The 27,219-nt window shown below is 39.0% G+C and overlaps 1 protein-coding gene and 1 long non-coding RNA gene across 2 annotated transcripts; both read right to left on the bottom strand.

Moving 5' to 3' along the window:
* Positions 1–1,033: 1,033 nt before the first annotated feature.
* oafa (OAF homolog a (Drosophila)) lies at positions 1,034–24,233 on the bottom strand. Its single transcript, XM_047392573.1, has 4 exons — positions 23,532–24,233; positions 4,556–4,690; positions 3,271–3,451; positions 1,034–2,821 (listed from the first exon to the last, which is right to left on the bottom strand). The coding sequence occupies exons 1-4, from the start codon at positions 23,760–23,762 to the stop codon at positions 2,547–2,549; spliced, it is 822 nt and encodes a 273-aa protein (XP_047248529.1). The 5' UTR covers positions 23,763–24,233; the 3' UTR covers positions 1,034–2,546.
* LOC124884582 lies at positions 18,678–21,933 on the bottom strand. The gene is made up of 2 exons (XR_007042472.1): positions 19,251–21,933; positions 18,678–19,010 (listed from the first exon to the last, which is right to left on the bottom strand). It is a non-coding gene; the product is annotated as an uncharacterized LOC124884582 (long non-coding RNA).
* Positions 24,234–27,219: the final 2,986 nt, after the last annotated feature.

A 27,219-nucleotide genomic window follows, 5' to 3' on the forward strand; every position in this document is an offset into this window, starting at 1 on the left:
AAATGGATTTAATGTGATAGATCAACACAAACGTAATTGTGAAACGGAGGGAAAATATACACGGTTAACATATTTTTTTTATTATTTTACAAATAAAAATATGAACTGCTGTCACCACCATGTTTCACTGCAGGGATGGTGTGTTTAGGGTAAGGTATTGTGTCAGTTCTTCAACACATGGCGTGTTGTCTTATACTGACCAGAGCACGTTTCTTCCACACTCGCTGTGTCCCCCCACATAGCTTGTGGCAATTGCAAATAGGACATTGTTTCTATTTCTTTCGATATTGTTTCATAAATGTCAGATTTATGGAGCACATGACTAATACTACTACTTGTTGATAGATTCTCCCAAATGAGCTCAGGATCTCTGCAGCTTCTCCAAAGCTACCATAAATCTCTTGGCTGCTTCCCTGCGTCTCAATTTAGGTGAACATCTTCATAGCTTAGCAGGTGTGCCAAACCCTTTCCATATTTAGATGGAGCAGGGCTCAAGATGTTCAAAGCTTAAGATATTGTTTTATAACTGAACACTGCTTTAAAATTCTCCACAACTATTTTCATTAACCTGTTACTTGATCTTCATGATTTTCTGTTTGTTCACTCAAGTTCTCGGACAAACCTACGAGGCCTTCACTGAACAGCTGGATTTACACGGAGGGTAAATGACACACAGGTGGACTCCCTTTACTAATTAGGTGTCTTCTGAAGCTGGCTGGTTACAATGGATTTTATTTAGGCGCATCGGAGTAAAGCAGACAGGTTGCAGACAAATGCCACACTTTTCTGAATCTTTTGTAAAATATCTCCAAAACCATGCAGCCTTTTTCTTCTTCTTATTAAATGCTACTTTGTGCCTGTCACATAAAATCTCAATGACACCGAGGTTTATGTCTAAAATGTCACAAAATGTGAAAAAGCAACGTACTTCAATAATTCTGAATCTACAAACTGAACTTTTTTTTCTACAAGTGGATGAGTCAACATCTTTTCATGTAACTAAAAGCTAAAAAATTACCCAAAAGTCAAGCAGTCTCTTATGCAGTGCAAAATGACTTTATTGAAACAATTTCTGTAAAACAGCTCTACAAGATACAATACCTAAATTGTTTTATTTTCTTTTTATGACAACTATTTACAACAATTCAAAAAATCTCTTTCATAGAAAAATATGTTCAACCACTCAATCTACAATTGCATTGCAAAAACATCTGTGGAAATGTTAAGGCACTTGATTAACACAAAAAGGCCACAGTGACAAATGTTTCACTTATTTGGTTCTTTAGTTAGCAGGAGAAGCCAACAACAAGAAAAGTAAAAATTAAATGTTTATATGGTAGCTAAAGACCATTAAAGAGGTAAGACAATTCAAATCTACTTCCACATATTACTCTGGACATCAGACAAACAGACATAGCTTAAGTTGGTCCCATGAACAGCTTCTTCAACTATGCAAGTAATGACCAAATACTAAAAATGTATAAATTAAACATCTTAGTGATAATATTAAAAAACAAAAAGAAAACAAAACAGATTTATGGCAGTTGAACCTACACCTCAATCTACCAGAAGATGGCAGTAAAGATCACAAACGTTTTTTTTCTGTGTGAAACATACTGATTAGCTCTTGTCTAGAAAAGGACACTCTCACCCCTTTTAAAAGTTGTATTTCTGCTAAATTAGGTTTATTTGGCACTTTTTTCTAAGAGTGTTAGAACAGGAATTGGCTCCTTAAGAGTATAAATTGGGTGGAAAGAAAGGCTGTACAGCAAAGACATGATAGGAACAAATAAACATTACACCTGTATAAACAATATCCAAATCCCAGGAGTTACAGATGTCTTAGCATAATATTTAGTTTTTCTGAGGACTTGCTGTTTAGATAGGCTGATGTAAGAGCTTGTCTAATCGAAGAAAAATTCCAAGAAAATCATTAAGAGCAATATGAAAAGATCATACAATAGCCCTTAACAATTTTGTGTTGCAACCAAAACAAAAATAACTCCACGGTTGGCAAGGCAATTTCTTTGTGAACCTGTTTATAAACAGGTGCTTTAACTGGCCATATACTTTTAGTTTTTTTATAGAAGCTTACAGCGAAGATAAATTCACCATCCTTATTGTCCTTCACCAAGAGGTCTCCCTCCACGGCGGTAAGGGGGGGACGCAGTTGTTTTTCCACTGCCGTTTCATTCCCCACAAACACACCGTTCAGCTTTGTGCACATCGAAGCTTGTTTCAGAGGCAGTTGTTGTCTTGTGTTGTTTCCACAATAATTCTTCCAAAAGAGGCACAAAGTTGGTAGTTTTTGGCAAATTAACAACGAGGATAAGAAGAATGTCATTTACTTGTGACAGTTGTCGTTCCTTTGTTTGGGGTCACTGAATTGATCTCCTTTTTATCATTAACTCCCAATACATAAAATGTTGATTTACCATCTTGCTGGTCAAGGTCCAGTTTTGCCATGTATAGAACTGGTGGACAAGCACTGGCTTGTCTTTGGAGAAATTATTTTTCCTCCATTTTAAACTGCCCAAAGAAAAACGCTAGGTCTCCTCATCCCATAGGCAGAGCTGTTTCTGGGGAACATAGTAGGTAAAATGGTAGCCCTTGCTGCAGCTCCTGATGCCACACTTGTAAGTGGTTCCTTTGGCTGTGCCGTCCCGGCTGCGGCAGTACTTAAGCAGACATGGGTACCACTCCAGACGCAGGCCAAATGTGCAGAGACATGGCTGCCACAAGTCTTTAGTAGAATGACAGGCCTGAAAGCTGGGTGCTTCTGTCGTTTGGGCTAAGACCTCAAATATTGAGCCATCTACTCCTGCAACACAAAAGCAAGTCTTGTCAACAAGAGCTAAAACAAAAGCATGCCATCAGACAGTAGTGTGAAACCATCTCCTTGTGTTTTCACTCAATTAAATACTGTATGGAGCTGAAGAGGGCAGACAAAGTGGTAAAAAATGAGGGCAGATGGTGGGCTAAGAGGGGGGCTTTGTCATGTTAAAGAGATGCATGTGTGATTCCCTCTGGATATGATGGTGCTCCTTGAACCATGACCATCAAGAGTGTTTTCTTTCAAATATGGCTGTCAGTGAACAAAGGTGCTGTCATACTGATTCTCAGCACTGACAGGCATTATTGCTTTTACAAAACCTCAAACAATTGGGCAAAAAAAAGAAAGAAAATAATGTAAAAATCATGTTTTCAAATATGTAAAGATAAATTAAAATGAACTAAATCCATGTGTGCTTGAAGGACAGGTCTGATTACCTTTCTCCAGCCAGTGTTTCACATCTGCCTCCCTTGTGTAAATGGCCTCTTGAGCTTCGCTGCACATGTTGTGGATGTGGGAGCTGAGCTGCCCAGCCCGGCTGAGATTCACCGCAGCGCTCATCGTCAGCTGCTCCAGCCCTTTTCGCTCCTCTGCCAGACGTATGACATGAGGATTTTTCTGGAGGAAACAGCACAAATGAACAGGTGCATATTGTCAAAAATATTTAGTTATTTGTTAAAGTTTGGGTAAATGTCTTGTTTTCTACGATTAAAAAAAATGTCTTAAAGGGGGGGTTAGAAGTTTATTAATTCCACTAAATAGCTCCTAAACAGTCTGACAGTTAAGATTCGACAACATATCTTATAATGTTTAGAAAACATTTTATCCAAACCCGGCAACAATGTTCAAGGTCTTCCTTGAATAGTGGTCCATTTACAGGGTTCCTACTTATTTTTCATACACAGATTTCATATCTTTCCAGACTCATTTGCATTTATCTAAAATATATAAACACAGAAGTTTACTATTACCAGGTTTTAAATATTGAATCTGCACAAAGAAAGGGACGTAGGATACAATGGAGAAGCTAAAGGGAAACAACAAAGGAAGGAGGAAACTGAGAAGCAAAGAAAGTCGCAAGAAATTAAGGCAGGAGACAAGGAATCAAAGGAGAAAAGGACACAAGTGAATAAAGAAAAGAAGCACGCATGGGAGGAAGGACAGAGGTAAGGAAAGAAGGATTGATAAAATAAAAGTGGGAAGGAAGGGGGGCACAAGGAAGGAAGTATGGACACACGGAATAAAGAAAAAAGGAAGGAAGAAATAAAGGACACTAGGAGAGAAGATAAAAATGTGGACAAGGAAAGGAAGGGAGAAAACAAAAATGGAAGGAAGGACACAAGGGAGATGGAAATTAACGAAGGATTTATACAAGTATACCAGAAAAGAAAGAATGACTCGCATAAAAAAAGGAGGGATAGCATTCAGACAATGGGATACCGCCGGGATATACAAAAAAAAAAAAAAAAAAACGTATCTATTCAACATTTAAAAAAATTACAGCAAATTCTGATTCACTGGAAGCAACAAGTGATTATTCTCTAGAACAGCGTTAGTAAGACATGCGTATACTTGGTGTTTTCATTCCACTAGTTTGAAATAGCACACGTTCATGAAACAGAAAACCCACAGACATTTAAAAAAATAATGACTTCGCCAGAGGTCCCTTACTTTATTGAACGTGAATGGGCTCACAAGACTACTAGATCCGGTGCGTCATACCTGTCTGAGACGGGCCATGGACTCACTGGGGATGATCTCATTGCGGCTGAGGCGAGAGATGAAGCACAGCGCCTGGTACTGGTTCTGCCCTCTCTCTAGCTCGCCCAGGATCAGTGCTCGGAATATTTTCACTTCCTGAAAGAGGCAATGGAGGATGAACACATAAACAGACTCCTAAAGGATACGAAGGCGGGTTGCAATAAGTTACTGTTTACAGATTACAGCTAATATTCTTTCCACTGCTGCACATTACCAGACACCCTTAAAGTAATTCAATATGTGGACTTCAACGATGTTCAAACAACTGTCTGACAAAAGTAAAGAGAAGTTTATGTTCACTGTGCCAATAAAGCCTCATCTGACAGTTTGTTAATACTTTTATTGTCTGTAGGCCTGCCCAGTGTTGCGACAACAGTGTTCTGGTTATTTGCAGGGTCAAATTAAAGTTTCTGTGCAAAGTTTAAAGAAGGCACATTTTTCAATGCTATTTTATTAGGAACTATTTGCAGGAAAATTTAGATAGCATGACCTTAAAATACAATAAAAAAGTGTTTCTTTTGGCACATATGACAGATCTGGCACCAAGGCCGTAAAGAGTCCTGACCGAGGTGAGGGGGAAGGGGGAACCAAAGTATGATGGGAAGCTCAAACAGCAGAGAGCTCCCACCTCTCTGCAGTCCCAAACACCCCTCCTCCACTTTTCACACATCCCTCTGAACAGGCTGCTGCGGAGTAGCACTCTGGAATAGATAAACAGTCCAGAGATGACCCCACAGAGTAAGGGGGGTAACCACTTACAACAAAGCAGTGCGTCCTGTCTTACAACTGTTTAAGCTGTGCAGATTTTGACAGAAAACTTGCACAAAACTTGCAAAAACTACACCTCATTCTGACAGCCACTTTGGGCTGTGAACAGAGCTCCTTGCAGGCGTACAGTACAAGCAGGGGTATTAAACAAGACAATCATGCGACACCATTTGACCTTTGGAAAAGAGAAACTACTGAGCAAATATTGATGAGATCTCTGTGACCCGGCCTGGAGACTCCAGAACAGCGCAGCAACACAGACAGAAGAGATTAGAAACCTCAGCTCTTTCCATGTGGAGATAATAATAAGACAAAGCTGAAATGATTAAAGAGGACGTCAGGACTGGAGGAGCCACGCATATATCACGGTGCGATATAAGGAAGAGGGTGTACAATGCTCACACGGGGGGACGAGCAAGTTTCATCACATGTGGGGGAATGCAGAGGCCGTGTCTTGGAGACCTCCCATACTGCAGACACATAGTGCTGCACTGCCACGCTGTGAGTAGGCAAAGGGAGAAACGTGTGCACATTTGCCCCAGGGTTTTCTGGGTAATTACAGAGAAGCAGGGCAGCCTTGCCAGAGATACCTCTGTGGAACTGACTTCATGCTAAAGTTTAGTATTTGACATCTCCTCCCATTCGCTTTGATTTTCCTTGTCCTGATTAATGATTGCCAACTTGTGCAAGGGAACAATGGTGCTGACTGTGGCAAAACTTTTTATTGATCATTCAGAGCCAAATCACTCTTGGACAATAGAAAAAAAACCTCAGGGTAGAAGCAGGACATTTTGAATCAATCGCTTGATTTAGTCTGGAGCTCAAGGTAAAGAAAACTGTACTGTTACACCTCTTTGCCAGATACAAAGATACAGTTGACGAATGGATGGAGTAAAGTAAGACTGGAAAGAAGAAGAACCAGCTAAACTTGTACAGTTAAACGGAAGAAGGCACATTAAATCTTGTTTATTTAGCCAGTAAAAGCCAATGTGTGGCAATTATTTGGTGTTTCCTTTACACCCAAGTGTAGTCACTTCTTGGAGGTTTCTGCCAAGAAACACATCCAGTATACAGCTGAATTCCAACAAAGGTAATTAAAAGAACAAAAAGCTCTTGGTTCCTTGGTTCAGCACATCTGAAGAAGCCTCTGACTGAAGACACTGTTGTTGTAGGACAGTCTCATGAAGAGGATGCGCAGGGTTCTCCATAATGTTCTTCATTTTATGAAGAATCCGTCTTTCCACAATGATCTCCATAGGTTCCAGAGGAGTCCCCAGAACAGAGCCAGCCTTTTTTATCAGCTTGTTGAGCTTTTTTAAGTCCCTGGCTCTGATGCTGCTTCCCCAGCAGATGATGTCAGAAGAGATCACACTCTCCACAACAGACTTATAGAAGATATGCAGCATCTTGCTGCAAACACCAAAGGACCTAAGCTTCCTCAAGAAGTACAGTCTGCTCTGTCCCTTCTTGTAGATGGCTTCACAGTTGCATCTCCACTCCAGTCTGTTGTCCAGGTGAACACCAATGTATCTATACTCCACCACCACCTCTTCTCCCATGATGGAAATAGTTTTCCTGTTTCTCTTAAAATCTACAATCATCTTCTTTGTTTTAGTCACGTTCAAGATGTGATGATTGTTTCCACACCATGCCACAAAGCGGTCCACCACCTTCTTGTACTCAGCTTCTTGTCCATCTGTGATCCACCCCACGACTGCAGAATCATCTGAGTATTTCTGCAGATGACAGGAGTCTGTCTTGTATTGGAAGTCTGAGGTGCACAGAGTGAAGAGAAATGGTGAGAGTACAGTCCCCTGTGGTGCTCCTGAAGAGGATCTTGGTAGTTTATCGTTTGCTTATTCAGGTGGGCTAACAGACGTCTCTCTAGGACCTTCATGGTGTAGGATGTCAGGGCAAAGTGTCTATAGTCATTGAGGACTGATGGTTGAGTTTTCTTTGGTACCGGAAGAAGACAGGAGATCTTCCACAACACTGGAACCTTCTTCTGGGCCAGGCTAAGGTTGAAGAGGTGCTGCAGAATCCCACAGAGCTGCTCTGCACACGCCTTCAGGACTCTAGGGCTGACACCATCTGGACCTGCAGCCTTATTGCAGTTGTCGCTTCGCCTGACTTCTTGAGACACACAGGTGGAAAGTGGAGGCAAAGGGAGCATCAGTATCTTCTGGTTTGGCTGAAGGAAAACATGTAGAAGCAGTAGGGTCCCTGGCTGAGTTGTAAGATAAATTATTTGACACGTGACCAGAAAGCTGTGGGTCAAATGAGGGTGGGATGTCTGTTTGGCTGTGAGTAGGAGATGAGGATGCTGAGCTTGTTTCTGAACTGAACCTATTGAAAATAGTGTTTAGTTCATTGGCTCTATACAGACATCCGCTCCTCTTGTCTTTCTGCTTGAAACCTGTGATCTTCTTCATCCCTGTCCACACATCTCTGATATTGTTTTGCTAGAGCTTGCTCTCCAGCTTCCTCTTGTACACCTCCTTGTTGTCTCTTATCTCGACTTTAAGTTGCTTCTGTAAACTCCTCAATAATTCTCTGTCTTCTCTCTGAAGGCTCTTTTCTTCTTGTTAAGCAGGTCCTTCAGGTCACTGGTGATCCAGGGTTTGTTATTGGGGAAGCATCTCACGGTTCTGGAGGGGATGATGTTATCCACACAGAAGTTTATATAGTCGGTTACACACTCAGTCATGGCATTGATGTCCTCTCCATGTGGCTGGCACAGTGCGTCCCAGTCTGTAGCCTCAAAGCAACCTCACAGGGCTTCTTCAGCTTCCTGTGACCATCTTGTCATAGTTCTTTTTATTACAGGTTGCCTCTGAACAAGGGGCTTATATTTCGAGCAGAGAAAAACAAGATTGTGATCTGATTTGCCTAGAGGGAGGTCTTCCTTTAGAGATGTAGGAGTCCTTGACATATGCATAAAACAAATCGAATGTTTTGTTTTCTCTGGCAGAGCAGCAGACAAATTGTTTAAACGTTGGAAGTGTAGCAGAGAGTGAAGCATGGTTAAAATCACCAGATATTGCCACAAACACATTGGTATGTTGTGTCTTTAGCTTAGCAACAACTGAGGCATCAGATGCAGTGTTGGCAACAGCTAAAGGTGGAACGTATACTGTTGCCAAAATAACACGGGTGAACTCTCTAAATAATATGGACGAAAACGTACTGCTAACAGTTCAATATCTGGACTGTGAGACGACACTTCACAGTAACATGTCCTGGATTAAACCATCTGTTGTTCACAAGTCCTGCCAGTCCACCTCCTTTACATTTGCCGCTCCTCTTTAAATCTCTGTCTGCTTGTAATGTCAGAAAGCCCGGAAGAGAGACCCTGGAGTCAAGGATATGATCCTGCAGCCATGTCTCAGTGAAACACATAATACTGCATTCCCACTACTCTGGCTGGGTCCTTTGTAGGGCTTGGAGTTCATCCATCTTGCTTTCCAACGATCTCGGTGACCAATTGGTCGGAAACCCTTTTTGTCAGGGAACCTTTGCGAAATACGCAAGCTACATTGAATTAAAATTCTCATGCAATGTTATGTAGACTAATGATTGCATCACCTCCACCAGAACGATGCATTTCTACACTCCTTAGTGTGCTAATTGTTACTGAGAGAAAAAATATTATAGTTACCCAATTTTAGCAACACTTAAGACTTTAAAAAAGGAAAGCAGAGGAAGCATAAAAGGTTGTTGCAGGTCAGCTGTTCATTTATGCTGCTACCATTAAACAGACTTCCCCACACAAAAGGACATATTACTGCAAAGTTGCTCTGCTTCTTCCATTGGAGTCATTTACTTCCAGCTGTTGTAAAAAACATTATGAATCATGATGATTGCAGTAAGCATCAAAAAAATAATTAGTTGTCAATAAAAGTTAAAAAGTGAAATCAAAATCGTGTAAAATTGGTACCAGCAGGTAAACGCTGATAACCAAAGAAAATTGGAGATTGGAAACTGACCCATAAAACGCTTACTGTTGCATTCCTCGTTAGAATAGAAGGTTGGTTTTTATTTTAAATACTTCCTCAAAAATGTATTTTTTGATCAGTTTAACTAGTATAGTTTTGGTTTGTTTGTTTTGAGAAAATTAACTGCCCACTAAACCTTTTATTTCTCTGCCTCTGGAGAATCTAAAAAGATAAAAAAACTGAAAGGAGAGACAATCTGTGTTTATTATAAATGATGAGGTTTGGAATGTAACATGTATACGTTACGTCAAGTACTACTGGTGAACGATGACAGGTTACACAGAGTCATTAATATGAATAAAAGTACAGGAAAATGTAGAAACAGCAAGTTCATCTTTACTGCTTCCATGGGGTCCAGGGCACCAGGAAGCAGACAGTTGTTGTTTATCTGTGAATTAAATCGTGGTCAGGAGGTTTGGGTGTCTCAATAAAAACAGATATTTTGGCATTTTGCTGCTGTGGAACACTCAAGTCAGAGGAAAGTGATTGTGCTGAAGCAATTGCTGCTGTGCATCAATCTGTAGGGGACTATTTGGTCATTTCCAGACAACATGAAGTCCATTATTCTATGGTGGGAAAGAATTTTCACAAGTGGAAAATATTCAAGACAGCTGCCAAACTTCCAAGAACTGGATGTCCAAAACAGTTTTTTTTTAAAATCTGAATTGGCATTTCCTTTATTTTAGGACCTTGTAAAAAACAGATTTTTTTTTAATTATTACTTCCAGATATATAAAACCTTGTTGATGTCCTTCCATTTAAACCATGACTGTAGTTTCCATAAGAGTTCATGAATCCATTATCTCATTTAACATAGCATTTATAAACATTTTAAAGCAAAGGTATTTGCATTTTACTGAAACAACTGACATTACAATTGTTTTTAGTCAGAGTAATAACAAGATGACGTGCTTGTGTGTCTGTTGGGGCTGCAAAATATATTGCAAGTTTCTGTCATGTCAGTATCAGTGGAATATATGTCAGTATCGCAAAAACCTGTCAGGACTAACATGACCCAAATATATAAGTACCATGCATTCATTGTCAGGTACTGGTAATATATTTGGTGATGATTATTGTTTAATGCAGCAGGAGCTGCTTTATGAGGGCATTTACATGTTCTGGTAAAATCAATATATTTCTGTATTGCCATGGTGCCATGCTGTTTGATTGCGAGTACAGCAGCATTACACATATGGAAATTTTTCACTGAAACAATGTTTTTGTAATAGAACTGATCAATTAATTTTTTTCAGTATATGGTTCAACTACTCACTATCTAAGGTCTATGTTAACAATACATCCAAAACTAGAAACTAGATTAATATGGACTATGCCTAAATCATCGTAAGTTTCACCTACATTATCTTGCTTTCCTGATACCATGCAGCCTGTGTGGGTTCTGCATTTACTTTTAACTAGTGCAAGCAGGTTAACTAGTATTGGCAAAACAAACCAAGAGCCCTGATCCATTCATGTGGAGAATATGCAAGACCACAGGCTGGGATTCAAACCCAGAACCCTCTTGCTGCAAGGAAAGAAGGTCCTGGGTTTAAAGGTCCTAGGTCCTTTACTAACTGCGCCATGCAGATATAAACCATCAGAACTACCTATACCCTTTATGTTGATGGCAGCCATATTGGACATTGTTCAACTTCTATTTATCTTCTTATTTATTACATTCATCAAGGGCTAATCTTAAAAACTATTTCAAACTAATTAGTATTTTTGTTTGTAAAATGAGCGTGTCTAGATTGGAAAGAAGAAAGGAATTCAGCCTAATTACCTTCGTTTCTGTTGCTGAAAACACCAAATACCTGAGCGTGGCAGTTATTTTTATGCCTATGCCTAGAAGTCACAATTTTGTGACCTACTGCCTCCTTGTGGTAATAACATACCATTAGAACCAGGTGCTGGTAAAAACAGGATGGGAAGAGCCGAAAGTTATTTGTTTCGTTGGAATTTACTTATCTAACCACTATTCAAACTCTGGAGTTAAACACCAACAGTTGAACCTAACATTGTCCTTTACGACACAGGCAGGTTAAGATTTTCTTAATAATTCAACAAGATGCCTCCAAACGTCTGCCAATTACCAAATTAGTTTGAAGAAGATTTTTTCTTTGCCAATTTACAAATTGTATTTTTCCTGTTAAACTTTTTGAAACATGTTTCTGGTTAATGAAATAAAATGAGACTAAATTACTAATTGTTCCAGACTGTGTGACTTAAAAAACAATGCCATATTTTTTTTTTCACAAACCCGAACTATTGTATTCATTTTTTACTTTTTTTTATTACACATAGATAGAAAATAGTTTTGGAAACAGTGTGACATTGAAATAAATAATATATTTTCTTTTATTTTTAGCCTTTGTGGTAACCACTGCAGATGAAGTAACCTTTAGAACATAAGATGTAATCTTGACAATGCAGCATTAAAATCCTATTCAGCACCTTTTTTAAAACAGTCCTAATGCTAACTCAAATTATTCACTGGATGACACATTCTTGGGTTTGACGAAGTTTAATTATAGTTGTTGAATCCTTTTAATATTCGTCTGTCATGGATCATGTGGGATTTAGAAATGTTGCCTTTTTGAAATCTCAGATTTAAGGTAATGATATGTATTTTACAGGGAATAGGCTCAGAGACTGCTGCTTACATTTAGTAATGCTGACGTCCAGATTTGTGAACTTGGGTCATGTGACTCAGAATCAAGTCAGACAAACTCTTTGACTTAAAGACTTCTCAGCGCAAAATGCTCCGAGATGGAGACCAATAGTGATGTCTTCGCTGAAGTCTCAATAGAGTTGTTTTTTTCCTTCAAAAGAAAATTAATAAAACAAAAGTCTTTGTCTTTATAATTTAGGCTTAACTGATGTCACAAATGCAAGGCTTCAATGTTATAGCTTATGTTTAATGGCACTATTATACTAAAAATAGTTATTTTATTTACATAATAATACAATTTTTTCCACATGCAAATTTGTAAGATGCAAATTGCCTGTTTAAATGTAATACATTTTATTCAGATGATCCTCTGTATTTTACTAAGCGTCACTTGTACATTTCTTAAAACAATTTTGCTTATTTAAATAATATATATATAAAATTGTATTTGCTTGCACAGATTACAAGGTCATCAACGATAAATAAATGTAAGTAAGTGAAACATGGGCTGAAATCTAAAACAGAGAGGCAACCACATCTTACTTCCTTTCCACAAACTTACACAAAGAATGATGAATCAAAGGTAATAAACGAATGAACTTAACATCCAAGTTTTTCTGCTCACTAATTTGATCATGGAGCCTGCAAGGTCACAGGCTCCTGAACCACATACAGCCAGTGTATCTAAGCTGGCAGATAGCAGCATATCTGATCTTACTTATATGATATAAAAACAGGATTTTAAACATCACCACTGATTTTCAGACGGTTTTGAAGTTCACTCCCTCTAGCTTATTTTGGCAGAGGAAAACAGCTTTTAAAAATCATTAAAAAAAATCTCAAAGTTATTATTACTCTTATTAAATAATTGCTTGAGACTTGAATGCCTTGACTTGGAACTCGGCTGGAAAATACTTGAAGCTTCCTTGTGACAATGACTTGGTCCCCCTCCTGCTAATCTCTAATATACTGATGACAATTTACAAAGTCAACTCAACTTTATAGGGACTCACCTTGCATACAAACCGTGTTCCTAATATAAATAACTGATGACTACTGGCTGAGATTAGAAAATTGGCCACAAAACTCTGATCTGTGCATCTCTAGGACCAAGGTAGCACAAATGTGCTACCATTTTTCGTTGTTTTGAAGTTAAATTTAACTTAAAAAGAAAAGATACAGGTTTTGACAAAAGCATTCACCCTGAGTTCTTTCAAATATTATTACAGTGTGTAAGCATCAAATAATCTAAGGTATTTAATGCAAGCGTGCTTGGCATTAGTCGTTTCCGCTTGCTGTTAAACATCTGCTAACCTGCATCCTCACCAAATCTGTTGTAAAGAAAAGCCAGCAAATTTTCCCTGTCAGAGTTACATTCTTCCTCCTGTTTGCTGTGGACAGATGCTTCATCTATCCCCCCCCCCCCCCTCCACCCCCTTTACATTTCCAGCTGTGCAGACATATCTCTGACAGAAACTCTCCAGCTGTGAAGTACACGTGTGAATAGCAGCCCCAGGAAAGAAAAGCGGACCAAATTGTGAACAGTTTTTCCAAAACATGTCCAGTTTTAGTGTGAAACTGGCTTATGACAGAAATTGGAGTCATGCTTCCATGAGCAAATAAAGGAGATAATCTATTCTGTTGCAGCTATTCTGTTGCAGCAAACCTGCTTCGCCTCAAAGTCAGTACGTTTTGGACCAAAAATCTCACATTGGCAGAAGTAGTTCTAAATAAAGACATCCTTTAACTGGAAAATGAAGAGCACCCAACAGGCATTTACAATATGTCCTATGTCGGGTAAAAGACTCACCCATCAATTACTGCATTTCCCAAACCCCCAAAAAATTAAAGGTTTGCAGACAAAATTTAGAGAAAAACACCAGGTATAGGCATTAGAAAGAAAATCTTTGGCTTGTTTTAAAATAAAAGCGAGTCAATGCCAGAGATGGAGTAGCCATAAGTCCTCTTCCCCAACCAGTGCAGCATAAATGTCAGTACAGCTATAAATAATCTACATAAGTACAGATTTTGTAACTTTGCTCGCTTACACAACGGACTTTAGTGCATTTGTAGACAAACTACCGCTGGATACCAGCCAAACACAAGCCTGTATTTATGCACCATGACAAGTGGGACATACTAAAACCTGTTTCACAGGAGGAATGGAGAGAGAGGGAGAGCGAGGGATAGAGACAGAGAGTGAGGAAGACTTGTTTCAATGGTAACTACCTTCAGTGGGCCAGATTATTTAAGAGGTGCACAAAAGCCTATTCACAAGCTGAAAGGGTTCCATTTACAGTGAAATTTCACCGCAAACCCACAAGCCAAACATGATCATGTGAAGAAAAAATTGCTAAAGATTTGTGGATATCTGTTTGGGTAATAAACTAACACAAGATCACTCATGAGGGTGAGGATGGTTATTCACATTTGACACAAAAACTGTACCGACTGCAGCGCCTGTGGAGGGAGTTCTTCCTGTTTTAAATCCTCTCATTAATGAGTCATTTGAGATCAATGTGAGTCTTTAGAGGCATTTTACCCCTGGCTGAGATGATTTTTTTTTTACTGACTTTTCTTTCTTAGTTGAATTTCCTTTCCATCTTTTTCATTGAAGGCCTTCATCGTATTTGAAACGGACTTTAAGAGGGTGCATTTGTCTTCTGTTTCCAAAAATCCAAGTGATGATTTGCCTTCTTTACTTTTGAGCTCCAAAGTGAACCTCTAACTGCCCCCGTTTTAGAAAAACAACACACAGATTTAGCTTGTGTGGTGACAAGTCGGGCCTTTGCCTTAGAGTAAGAGAGGAACCAGTCAAAAAGCACAGGTGTGACCAGGGATTAAAGATCAGTTTGGTAGACGGAGTTGGAGATGAGCGCAGACAAAAGAAGTAGGAGAAAAACCGCTGAGCAAAGAAATGCTTGAGTTGAAGGTAATTACAGATGCTCCAAAGGAAGGAATGTGGAGTCACATTTAGGGCTTGTCACACCTGGCTGCCCAAAGAACCAACCAATTAGTAAACAGAGTCAGTAAATGGATAATCAAAACACTGGAGGCCATGGAAAGAAAGGCGCACCCTTTGGCTATTCTTCTGAAAAGAATGTAACCATGCTGTTAACATCAACTAAGAAAGACAATCATCACTGGCGTCAGACTTCTGTTTTTTGGACACACACGCTTTACAAAACTCTCAGACCACCACAAGGGAACTATGCATTCATTTGCACACAGTCTGGATGCAATTAACCAGACAACCACGCAGTTTATGTGGACTTTTGCATTCAGGAAATTAGAGGAAGGCAAACAGTGAGTGCTAACAGGGAAGGAAATGAGGCAGATGGATAAGGACTGAACAACAGGGATGGCTGCAATGCCATTCGACCTCTAAACGTTACTCCACGTTTCTCATATCCAGCTTCAGGAGAAAACATACTTCACGATAAGAGATGGAAAAAGTAATTGTAGCCATATTTAAACCAAATGACAAACATTCTAAGGAATTAGTCTAAAAAGACTAAATTAAAAAACAATTATCAATATTTTTCTGTGGAGGTTTACCAAAGGAGTCTCAAAAGCAACATAACTTTATATATTTAAATATAGTTAGTTCCATCTCTTTTACTGCTAAATGTTTTTTTTGTTTTTCTTACGTATTGACAAATGGAAGGCATTAAGTGACTATAACTTCAGCAAGCATCAAAAAAATGAAGCTGCTCTGTATTTAACAGAGGACATTTTAGGATGCTATGTTTGAAACTGAGGTTTTGGCACCTTAACCCCTTTGTTGGCTTTGTTGTTGCCAAGAGCATTCCTTAAACCTCAAAAATTGTTTGAAAAGATTACAACTATGTAAACTGCAAGCCACAAGTGCTTTCAACTTGTCCATCATCAGTCACTACCTTTGTCCTAGGCAGTAACCTGAGCAACCCAGACCATCATCATATTAAAACAAATATGAAATATCCTCATGTGCTGGTCTCCATGCTACAGGGATGGAAGACTGTTTCCTCCATCTTCCTTTGCAGCATTATTAATGAACATCTGGCCTGCTGGTGGGAGGGGAACGAAGGATAAAGACACCAGCTGGAGCAAAAGGGCCTTGAGAGGCCACATGGGACCAACCACCAAACAACCATGGAAGAAGGTATTTTATAAAGAGAGTCAAAAGGAAACAAAGGATGACCAAGAAAAGCACTTCACTTCATCTGTAAAACATTCTCCTAATGTGACAAAATGTGCAAAGAGGATCTTAACTTAAATTTCAACTAAACGTTGAAACAAAAATAAATTTTTTAATCAAATGAGTGGTACAAATAAGCTTGACTAAAGCTTCTTAAAGGAAATGCTGTCCTCATTACTAACACATACTGCCATGAAGAAGACCCAGCTAACAAGGGACCGTTTGCAGAGCTTAGCAGAACATTAGCAGGTTTTCTTCAGTCAACATTCCGACAGTCATTCCGGAAAGATGCAAATGTCTCAATGTTCACTAAAAGAAAGAAAAAAAAAACAGCTTGGAGGAAGCTACCTAGATGCTCACAGCGTTGATTAGCGTATCAATAACGTAGAACCCTTAGGGAGAGTTACCTAAAGGTTTACTTCTGTTCTCTGAAGTTCACAGATTTTCAAACCTCTAGCAAACATTCCCCAAATGTTCTCTAAAAGTTACATTGCAGCAGTTGCAGGTAGTCTTCATGAAACATTTAGAGACTATTCGCTGATAGCTACCAGATACCAGTACCAACTCATAATTTCAGTGTTGAAACAAACCTCCGAGAAACCTTTAAGGAATGTCCTTATGAATGTTCTATAAATGTTAGGAAAGGTGTAATCTTCAGTGAACACCAATGAATGTTTAGGTAACGCTCCCTGAAGGTCCCAGTGAGGTTAGTCTTTAAAGGCATGTCTTGTAAGATACTGATAATCTAATCAACACTGGGATTATCAGAAAACTTTTATTGCATGCTTTCATTCAAGTCTTTGTTTTATTTTTAATGTATTTTGTCCTGTATTTTAAAAAGGGACAGATACCTCAACGTGAACAAATTATAATAATCTAGATCAATGCATCAGTCATATTTTTGCCACCCATCCCTAAAACACCACTCAAATGAAGCCATCAACTGTTTAAAAAGGATTGTGACATCAAAAGCAGGGAGTTTTGGTGTGCTACCTGCATCTTCATAATACCAGGTAAATGTTGGATGACTTTTTATTGACTCACTGATGATTCACAGTCACTTTTTACAAAAGCAGTGTGGGAAGTTTTCCCTTGTACAAATGCATGTCTGAATCAGCAGCATTTCCTGGAACAGGTGACTCTAACAAGTTTGTGCAGGTGACAAAGTGAGACAGTGTTTCAGGCCTACGCAAGAGGCAAGGTGTGGCAAAAATGTACCGACTTGCAACTGATCTATATGACAAAAACAAATTATTGCCTCTCTTGGAAAACATGGGTATTTCTTGAATTCAAAAAGGGATGAAAACACATTCCTGTAGGAGTCCCCAAACAAGAGATGGCCTTTGTTTAGTTAAAGGTCAATGTCCAAACTCAACAAAACATACCAACTGAATCAGGAATCAGCATATGGCAAACATCTGTGTATTATGGTACAGTAAAAGCTAACAAACCGGCCTTTCCATCCATGACGCTCAGTTTGCAATAAGGGTGTGTGAAGTATCTCTAATTCATTTAGCAGAAGACTCATTGTTTGGCTTGCCTCTGTGCTTTGAAGATGTTCTGAAAGCCCATTACAGTGAACTGACCTGAGGGAAACAACTGTGACCAATACACAATCCACATTTTTAGGTTGGAATGAATTGCAAAGCAGTATAACAACTCAAGTCCTCTCACCACAGTGCCATTATTTACAAAATCCAGGCCCATTTAACATGATAATGTGAGATGGTACCAAGTGGCCTCCAGTCATCTATTGATCGCCTGACCGATGATCATTACAAAAGCCTTACCTTACAAAACGTCATTCCTGCTACGTCTCCACTGATGTGGATTCATTTTTCACAAAAAAAGAGTGAGTCCAAGCAAGTAGGGACAGTAATCTTTTAAATTCCTTATTGACCATTGTAAATATATATTTAATGATATTTAAATGTTGAACTCACTCTCTATCTGACGCTCTAGTTTAATGCTTCCTTCAGTTAGCCTGAGAAGTTGGATCTTAAGACAAAGTGACACCTTCATAGATTGGGGTTGCAATTAAACTGGTGTGCGGTTTTGATCCACTTCAGAACTTAAAATAAAAATGTTCGTGGCAAAGCATATGTATGCAATAAATATTAAAGGAGATAAGAAAACAGCCCTTAAGAGTGAATAAAAGCCTCATATTGGCTGCTGGTATGGTTCATGCTGTCATTGTGCCCCAGCTTTTTGGACTGGGTAAAAATGCATGCATACATATCCGCGGCCAGCGGTCCCTTCGAATGTTAGTTTGGGATTCGGAAGCATAATGTTTGGAAAACCTTTCTGGGCATGGTTACCAAAGCCAGAGAACAAGCTCGGAGCTATATCAATAAACACGTCTCTTCCAGAAAATATTAAACCGTCTTTCTGTTATATCCTGAATTTTTGCAAAGGCTCACAGCCCATAGAAACAGTTTGACACCACAAATCACATTAATCATCACATTAATCATAGTATTCTTTTATTAGGCATGGCTAGGTTTCCAGCATCAAGGTATACAACGGCTTTTAAAAGTTACAGTTTCATAAGTTGGAACTCAGATATTTGAAGTACTTAACATCCGAGTCGAGCACGTTTCAGTTAAGTGGAAAAATAAGTATGATTTGGTAGTCCTTGTTCCAGTTGATGGGCTCTTCGGCAGTAAGTTACAAGTTTTTTCTCTGATGCAGTTGCTGTGCTTTACCAGAGTGGGTGTAGGAGTCAGTTCTGTACTGGTTCCGGATAAAAACCACTTTGGTTTTCCTACAGCCAGATAAATGTGATAGGTAGCAGCCACACTGAAAACGGGAGGTAAACACATTTCTTAGAGCAGGATTTATTAACACTATCTGAAGATAATAAAAATGTCAGTGTTTAAACATTAAATTGGACAAGGTAATTACGATTCAGTGGAAAATAACAGCTCTAACAACAGCTCTATGTGGCACGTTGAACTAATTGTCTGACAGGTAATGTTTTTCTTAAGTGATGCAGATCGAAAGCAAATCTAACTCAGGAGTTTTAAACAATACACTCACAACATTTTAATTAGTTGCTGGTATTCTTGAGGCTGCCACCAGCCCCGGACAAAACAGCTACTTCTTCTGAGCTGGTGCCGAGATTACACTAGTATTTTTGTTGGTGCCAGAGTCTGTACTTGGGTGGGTAGAAACAGAAAGAACTTCAACACTGAAGCTTTGATAGAAAAAAAACTCCCATGAGTTGTTAGTCTTTACTGTTCTTCACATTCCTGGATTGATCAAACCCATTACATGGTAATGAACGTAGAACTCCATTAATACAAGCTGGTTTGACATCTGGAAAAATAAAAACAATTCATCAAATCTGCGAGACATGGTTTATGTTCAGGTTTTACACAGTCTAAGGCCATAAATTGTGTCAGTTACTGAAGAGAAAAAAGGCTGATCTAAACTGAAGTGGCAGCCAGGAAGCTTTTAGATGAAAACCACATTTATTTTCTGCTAAACAATATTTCCATAAAGCATTTCATCAGGATGTTACCAACCGTTGGAGTTGGTCATATGGATGTACCAAAGTTAAACAGTTCTTTCTGCCACAGAATAATTGACAGGTATTTAAGAGGTTCTATGTGATTTAAGGATAAAATGAAGTGATATTCATGTGCTGTTACTCAACCTGACTCAGATGCTGTGAGCTGGCTAAACTACTCATGTTTCCATATGTCCAGATGCCTTCAGAACAAACACAATGGTCCAGGAGTTACTGTACTGCAGATCCTTGGGGGGTAGATTGCTGCTTAGATAAACCGTCCTTTCAGACACAGCAGAGCACTTCAGCAACTAATAGCTATAGCATTCCCTGCTTTTCTACTCATTTTGCCATATTTTCACAAAGAACAGAAGAGGAAGTAGGCTTTAATTTTGTAAATAATCCCAAATATTATTCCAAATATGCTCTAAATACCTTCAAGTAGTAAATTAACCAGTTAATTTTATCCTTGACAGACTGATGGCAAAGCATTGTACTGACTCTTGTTTGACATTCCTGTTAAAATGCCCAGATCACGTTCCTCCCAACTATATACTTATGGAAGCTGGAATTGGCAGCTCATCTGACTTTCCATAAATCTTTGAGATACCGGACAAGAGCTGAATGGAAACCACATGTAACAGTGGAGTGGGAAGAGAACAGAGAGGTGGGGGAGACAGAGGAGGCAGACTCCACAACTGGAACAGATAAATCAACCAGTGGAAAAAGTAAAGTGATCTAAGAAGTTTTATTGGCTTCATTCAAATAAACAAAACCACATGCAGGCAGACGTATGGGCTCAGGCACATGGCCTTGCGACACCCAGAGAAATGCTCCTGGTTTACTAATAAATAACATGCACGTCCCCCTCTCTGTTGCTTTGTCACCAATGATTTGAGATAACGGCCCTTCCTCTTTCAACTCCAAATTAGCTGCTTTGGTTAGCGAAGCAGATGTGCAGATCAAAAAGGTCAAATATGCCCACTTAATCCCGGTAAATCGCATGCCCGTATTTCGCCAGCCTGTCAGCTTCTATGTGACAACAACCATCACAGACACATGCCTTTCTTGCTTTTTGTTAAGCTCTCCTCTCAAGATTCAGATTTTATACGTCTCAGAGTGATCATTGTCAAAAGTAAAACATTTTCCCAAAAAGCTGCAGCGTTGGCTGGAGAAGGACACTCGATGAGCTCATCTGCTTTTAAAAGAACAGTAAACGTGGCCATTTACGATCTGCTCTTTGACTGGGCCGGTCGGCTGCTGGGGTTTTTGTGGCCGTCCACATCTGGGGAGTAACATCTGTCTTGGCCTATGCTAAAAGTCACGCTTTGACGGAGAAGGATGAATGAAACTTTCAAACAGAGCTTAGTAATGGTCTTACAGTAAATTCTCTAAGGGGTGGGGAGATTGCTGTAAATCCATAGATTTTTGACCCTCCGTGTATGCTTTGGGGTAATGATTTAGCTCCAACCAAAAGCATGGACATATCTGAGTGTGTGGCAAAGCAGATTCCTTTGAAAAACAAAAAGACAAGATTGTAAGAAGTCAAGGACAGTGCAAAATTACTCAGGGTTTCTGATTGTCTCCCATCTGCATGGGCTGATGTGAGATTCTCACTGTATGATTACCTTGAGTAAAAAATATTTTGATTTAGATACACAGTTTTAAACGACAATATAAAATGAACTCCCTCTAAAGTGGTAGTAGTTTTCAAGTGCTTATTGTGCAGAGTAATATACATTTTTATTGTGCTGCTTTTTTAAAGAATAACACGAGTCTAAGATTACACCGGCTGGTTAATTAGTTGAGCGATCTGCTCAGGTAGAGCCTGCACTCAGTTGCTTTACAGAGATGCTGCAAGTAGCCAGGTGTGGTTTAAGTTTAAAGAGGACATATCATGCATCCTTCCTTTTCACACTTATATCATTCGGTTGTGGTCTATATAAAGTGGAACTGCAATGCTTTGGTCTGAACTCCTTGTTATTGTAGCTCCACAGGCTCCTCTTTTACCCTTGTTCTGAGATGCGTCTGAGAGCAACTTGTTTTGGTGCGGTCTCTTTAAATGCTGTTGAAGCGCTTCAAACTCTGCGCCCCTTGAGGTCAAAGAGCGCTCCACTTTAACCCGTTCAGGCATTTTTATAGTTTGATAATTGTCTAGGGCTACAGAAACAAGACAAAAACAATGCAAAACCTTTTATGTAAAAATAATATTCAAAACACGCAGTATGGTTATGTCCTCAAGGAGCTAAAAGCAGCACACAGCACTAACATAAGCAGAAGGCACGATGCTACTGCTATCAAAACAATGGCCAGGACATCATATCAATACACAATAAATTCACGTCTAAAATAAAGTTTGTTGTTAATTTAGCGTTATTTTCAGCTTACCGCTTTGCTGTGTCCGTCTTTCCATAGACAGAAGGAACTGACCTCTTAATCATGAAGTATGAAGTATTTCAGCAAATCCTCCTTGATGTTGCTGAAGGCACTCGTCCTTGAAGTGGGGGAAATAGGAATTTTCCCACTGATGTCGGAACATTTCCATGAAAAATAAAATTTAACCAGGCACTTCGAATAGGTTCTGATGCTGGGGGACGGTGTAATGAACTGTGTGGACTGACATTCCTTTTTTTGAGCACCTGTGTCTTCCCCAAGGCTGTGACACCCTGGGCAGTGAGCCATGTTACCAATATAAAACCAAAGTCACTTACTGTAACTTTAAATATGACCTTACAGTGCATCACATTTGCTTCACAAGACAGACCTCAGTCCTAGGAATGACATCAAACCTGAATTAAGCATGTTATTGCTGCAAATCACACAAGCTATGGAATTTGCTAATTGTTGTGGTTCTACCAACTATTAGCAACAAGACCTTTTACCATGTGTTTTTCTCTGTTTTATGTGCTCAGACAAACAAATACAATAGTACAATTTAACAATTACAGTAGTTACAGTACAATAAATTGATCAAAACAATCGGAAGGGCCAAAAATGTGCCTAAACCTGTAACTTTCTGTATGTTGCACAGGTGTGGCAGCCATATTGGATACTTAAATTGGGGTTTATCAGACGATCTCTGACTTTCCCAGTAGGAATTCTGAATTTTAAGTGATGTTCTCCTTTAATTTCCAAGTGAGAGCTCAGAAAATCAGATTTACAAGTTCCAAGTGAACAAACCATTAATAAATACCGAGGGTGGCATGTCTTCCGTTTCTGCACTGTCACTTTGTGTTTTTCACGGACAGAAATATTTTCCAAAATGTATCATTTAAGTAAGCAAGGGAAAGTGAAGGGGAGTTCATTCAGATGGCGAACTGACAATGCACAGCAACAAGTGGAGGAGGGGCAGCACTGCATTACTCTTTCCTATGCAAAGCTGGAGAAAAGTCTGCACTATCTTGGGCCTCTCAGTAAATGGTCTTCAAACTGAGAGGGATGTATGTGCAGTAACATAAAAAGCACAATATACCCAAAACAACTAGCCAATGCCTAATCTGCCTTTATAGGGGCCTTAATTAGATTTTGCCTTTGGAGGGAACTAATTGGGTAAGATTCTAATAGGTTCTAAATTAAATTAAATGAAAGTTGGCTCCTTTATTATGATATATAGTAACTTGTAAAATTGTAAGTTTTATTATCTTTATTCATTACCAATAAATGTTTATCAGACAAAAAAAGCTTTAAATTCCTAAACACGTTTCAATATATAATTAGAAACGTTTCAGTGTAGAATTAGAAACCCAGAACATTGACCTGTCAAACTAAGATTAATTTATTGAAACAATAAAATATCAAGCCCCTCTCACCTGTTTAAAGTCAGCCACAAAGGTGATGAGGGTCCCATCTCCTTGCTTAAATTCCAGCGATATCGAGTCTCTCTCACTGTCCGCCTCCAAAACCTCATCGGTCACCAACCCGTCCGAGAGCCGGACCCGAACCCGAAGCTCTGACCCGAATCCCACGGCGACCATCAGCACCAGGACGCAGAGGCGGGCCAGCGTTCGAACCGAAGCCGCAGAGGTGCAACCCGCAAACATCCCCGAAGACGCAAAATTGAACCCGACGGAGCGAATAATCGTGGCGGAACCTGAAGATCTGAGTTCATATCCTCCAACTGTCTCCCACACTTTTCTCCCCCCGACCACCACCTCCTTTTGCGTTAAGTTTTGTCCCTCATTTTCAAAGCTGGGGGAGGCTGGAGGCTTGTGGGTCACTGTTCCATATGGTGCCGATGCTTTGCAGAAGTGTGAACACAGTCATGGATATCTGAGCCTGCAGAGTAAAATCTCCGCTCCTCACTGCTGGTAACCTCCTTCCATTGAAAAAGTTTCTCGCTCCGGTGTTATTGAGATCAGGCACAGTTCACTCCACCACCGACGCGGTCCCACGTTGCTCCGCAGTCTGCTTTGTGTTGATACCTTTCTCGCTTTTCTCCCCTCCTTCTGAAATCAGTGCAGTCCCGTCACTTCCTGCCCGTAGGTATCCCACTGCTCGCCAGCCCTCCAAAGTTTCTGCGGTGTGTAGGAGAGAGAGAGAGAGGTGTTGGTAGTAAACTCTTAAAGCCATACCAACCTCTCCAAACTCTGCCCATCCCCCCTAAAAAGGCTTCATGTGATCCTCTGGCACTCTAGCAAGGATACGTAGGCTAATAATACCCTAACAGTTATAACAAAAGTGCACTGAGGACTTGTAAATCACTGCTTTCTCTCTGTTGTTAATGCAATGTAGTCATAAAAAAGGCAAATTATAACATGCAGCTGGAGATAAGAAAACAAAAAAACAAAAACATAACTATAGAGTGCATTGCAAAAGTATTCATAATCCTTGAAGTTTTTCAGATTTTGTCACGTTACAACCACACATTTCTGTGTATTTTATTTTAGATTTCTATATATATATATATATATATATTTTTTTTTTAGCTAAATGAAGTCTGAAACGTGTGGCATGCATATATATTCAGCCCCTCTGACTGAACTTTCACTTTCTAAATACAGCTCTTGGCCTTTGAAAGTGTGTCTCTCCTATCTTCACACGTTCAGTGTTAAAATGTCTTCTTTGCAGAAAAGCTCCAGCTCCAACACCATTTTCTAATCTTATCTTCTTAATTAGATATAGGTCTGGACTTTGACTGGGACACTCCTAATCATAAAGTTGCTTTAATCTAAATCATTCTATTGTGTCTATTGTATCTGTGTGTTTGGGTTGTTGTCATACTGTAAGGAGGACCACCGCTTCAGTCTTTGTTCCATAATTTTTCTTAATTTTGCTTTGTGTATTTCTTGTGTCCCCTACATCAAAATTGTATTCATAGAGCACTTTACATATTATAAAGCAACTAAAGCGTTGTAGAACAGAATAAAAAACATACGAGAAGAAAAATCATAATGCTACAAGCAGTAAATGGTAACAACACAATAAAAACAATAAAATGAACAATAGAAGGCAAAAGATAGTGCAAGCACTGGCCTACTAATCATGCTCTCTGGAGTTAAATGCCAGGGTCAAAAGAGGTTTTTAAAAGAGTCCTCTGGGCCTGCTGTTCTGGATGTTTCAGGTGTGCCTCAGCTCCAGCACACCTGATTCAAATGATTCCATTACGTCCTCAGCATACCATCAGGTTCTTAAGAAGCTTGTTAACAACCTTTTTATGTAAATCAGACATGTGGCAGAGGGATGTGGTCCCTGAGGATGAGAGTTAGGGACCGCTGCCCTAACTGACTTATGACTAACTGCAAATAGGACTTCTTATGGCTTTCTTTCAACAATGACTTTCCTTTTTCCACACTTCTGTAAAGGCCAAATTTGTGGATTATCTTACTAATAGTTGCTGTGTTGACTGATTCTGCTGATTCAGCTGTGGATCTCTGCAGCTCCTCTAGAGTTACCTTTTCACTGCTGCTCTGATTAATGCTCTCTTTGTCTGGCCATTCGGTTTATGTGGACAGCCATGATTTAATAGGCTTGCAGTTTTTCCAGTTTTTGCTGATGAAAGGCAATGTGTTGGTAGGTTTGCAGTTGTGATATGCTCTTCCCATTTTGAACAAATTTCTGCGAGATGTTCAAAGCTTGAAAAATTGTTTTACAGCCAAACCTTGCTTTAAACTTCTCTATGCTGTTTTTTGCCCAGTATCTAACTAACCTCAAAGAACTTCACAGAACATCTTTATTTCTACTGGGGGTAATTTTTACACAAGTGGACTCCATAATTAGAAGACTTCTAAAGGCAAGTGGTTACACTGGATTTTACTTAAAGGTGTTAAAGAGGGCTGAACGCTTTTCAGATATGTATTTGTAAAATAATCCCACATATTTTTTCCTTCTACGCTCCTTTGTTTTATAGACCACACAATGTGTTGGTATATAAAATAATTTACCAATAAAATGCCTCAAAGTTTATGGTTGTAAAATATAGGAAAGGGGAGTTAATGTTGAAAAGTACTGTATAGTTACTAGGAGGATTATGATGCTTTAGCTTTAAAAACATCTATTTAAAGTTGTATTTATACATTCGAATAAATTACATGAAAATAATTTTATTTATGTAAAGTTGGTTTGGTTTCATCAGAAATCTTTAAAAGTTGTACTATTTCAGTAAATTAATAAATGGTAAATTATTCTCAAGCTGCTTCTTCAGAAGAGGGCAGAAACAAAGCAATTTTCTGCCTTAAGCAATTAAAAATGAAAAATACAACGTTGTAGCTTTTCTTTCAAACACTATCATGTCTCTTTCTAACAGTTATTTACAATTAAAACTTTGCTGCTAGATTTTTACTACAAAGTCAGTCCTTAAACACAGAGCTTGGCATTTGAAAAATCTTTTGTAAATCACAGTGTTTGGCATATTAGGTCAGAGTTACTGTTAGAAAATTAGTATGTAGTAAAAACAAAAATATTATAGTAGTTTAAGTGAACACTATTTTATTGATTTTTACACTGAGCGAAACTTCTGTTGAATGGTTTCTCAATTTGGATACACCAACATGTTTCATTGTGCATTATTTTCTTTGTTTATTGTTAGTTGGACTGCAGACTGCCATGCGTTTGACTGTAGATAATTACAGACTTCTATGCAGATAATATTTCATGCAAATATGACACTGATTATGAACTTCTATGACATTTTGAGATTTTTCAACATGGTAGAAGTCAGGTTTTGTTTTGACCAGCCATTCACTGGAAAACTAATCTCTGTTTCGTCAACTCAAAGAGTGCTGTCGGCAAATGGTGATAACTTCAAAAGATCAATTCAAAAATTTTGACTATTCCTTTGCACATACCGTGTCTGGTGCAAAAAAGATTGAAGCGTAAGAATCCGCAACATTTGCTTTGATGATTGGAAAAATAAAATTTTGAGCTGTTTTGAAAATTCTGTCAGAAAGAGTCCTCTTTTGGGCATCCGTTAGCTTAAATCTCTCACTAGAATTTCTTTCTGATTCTTAAAATGTAAGCACTCGAACTGTTGTCTACTGTAGGTCAGACACAAGTCTTTTC

This window comes from Girardinichthys multiradiatus, chromosome 18 (assembly GCF_021462225.1).
Source record: "Girardinichthys multiradiatus isolate DD_20200921_A chromosome 18, DD_fGirMul_XY1, whole genome shotgun sequence".
Taxonomy (NCBI): domain Eukaryota; kingdom Metazoa; phylum Chordata; class Actinopteri; order Cyprinodontiformes; family Goodeidae; genus Girardinichthys; species Girardinichthys multiradiatus.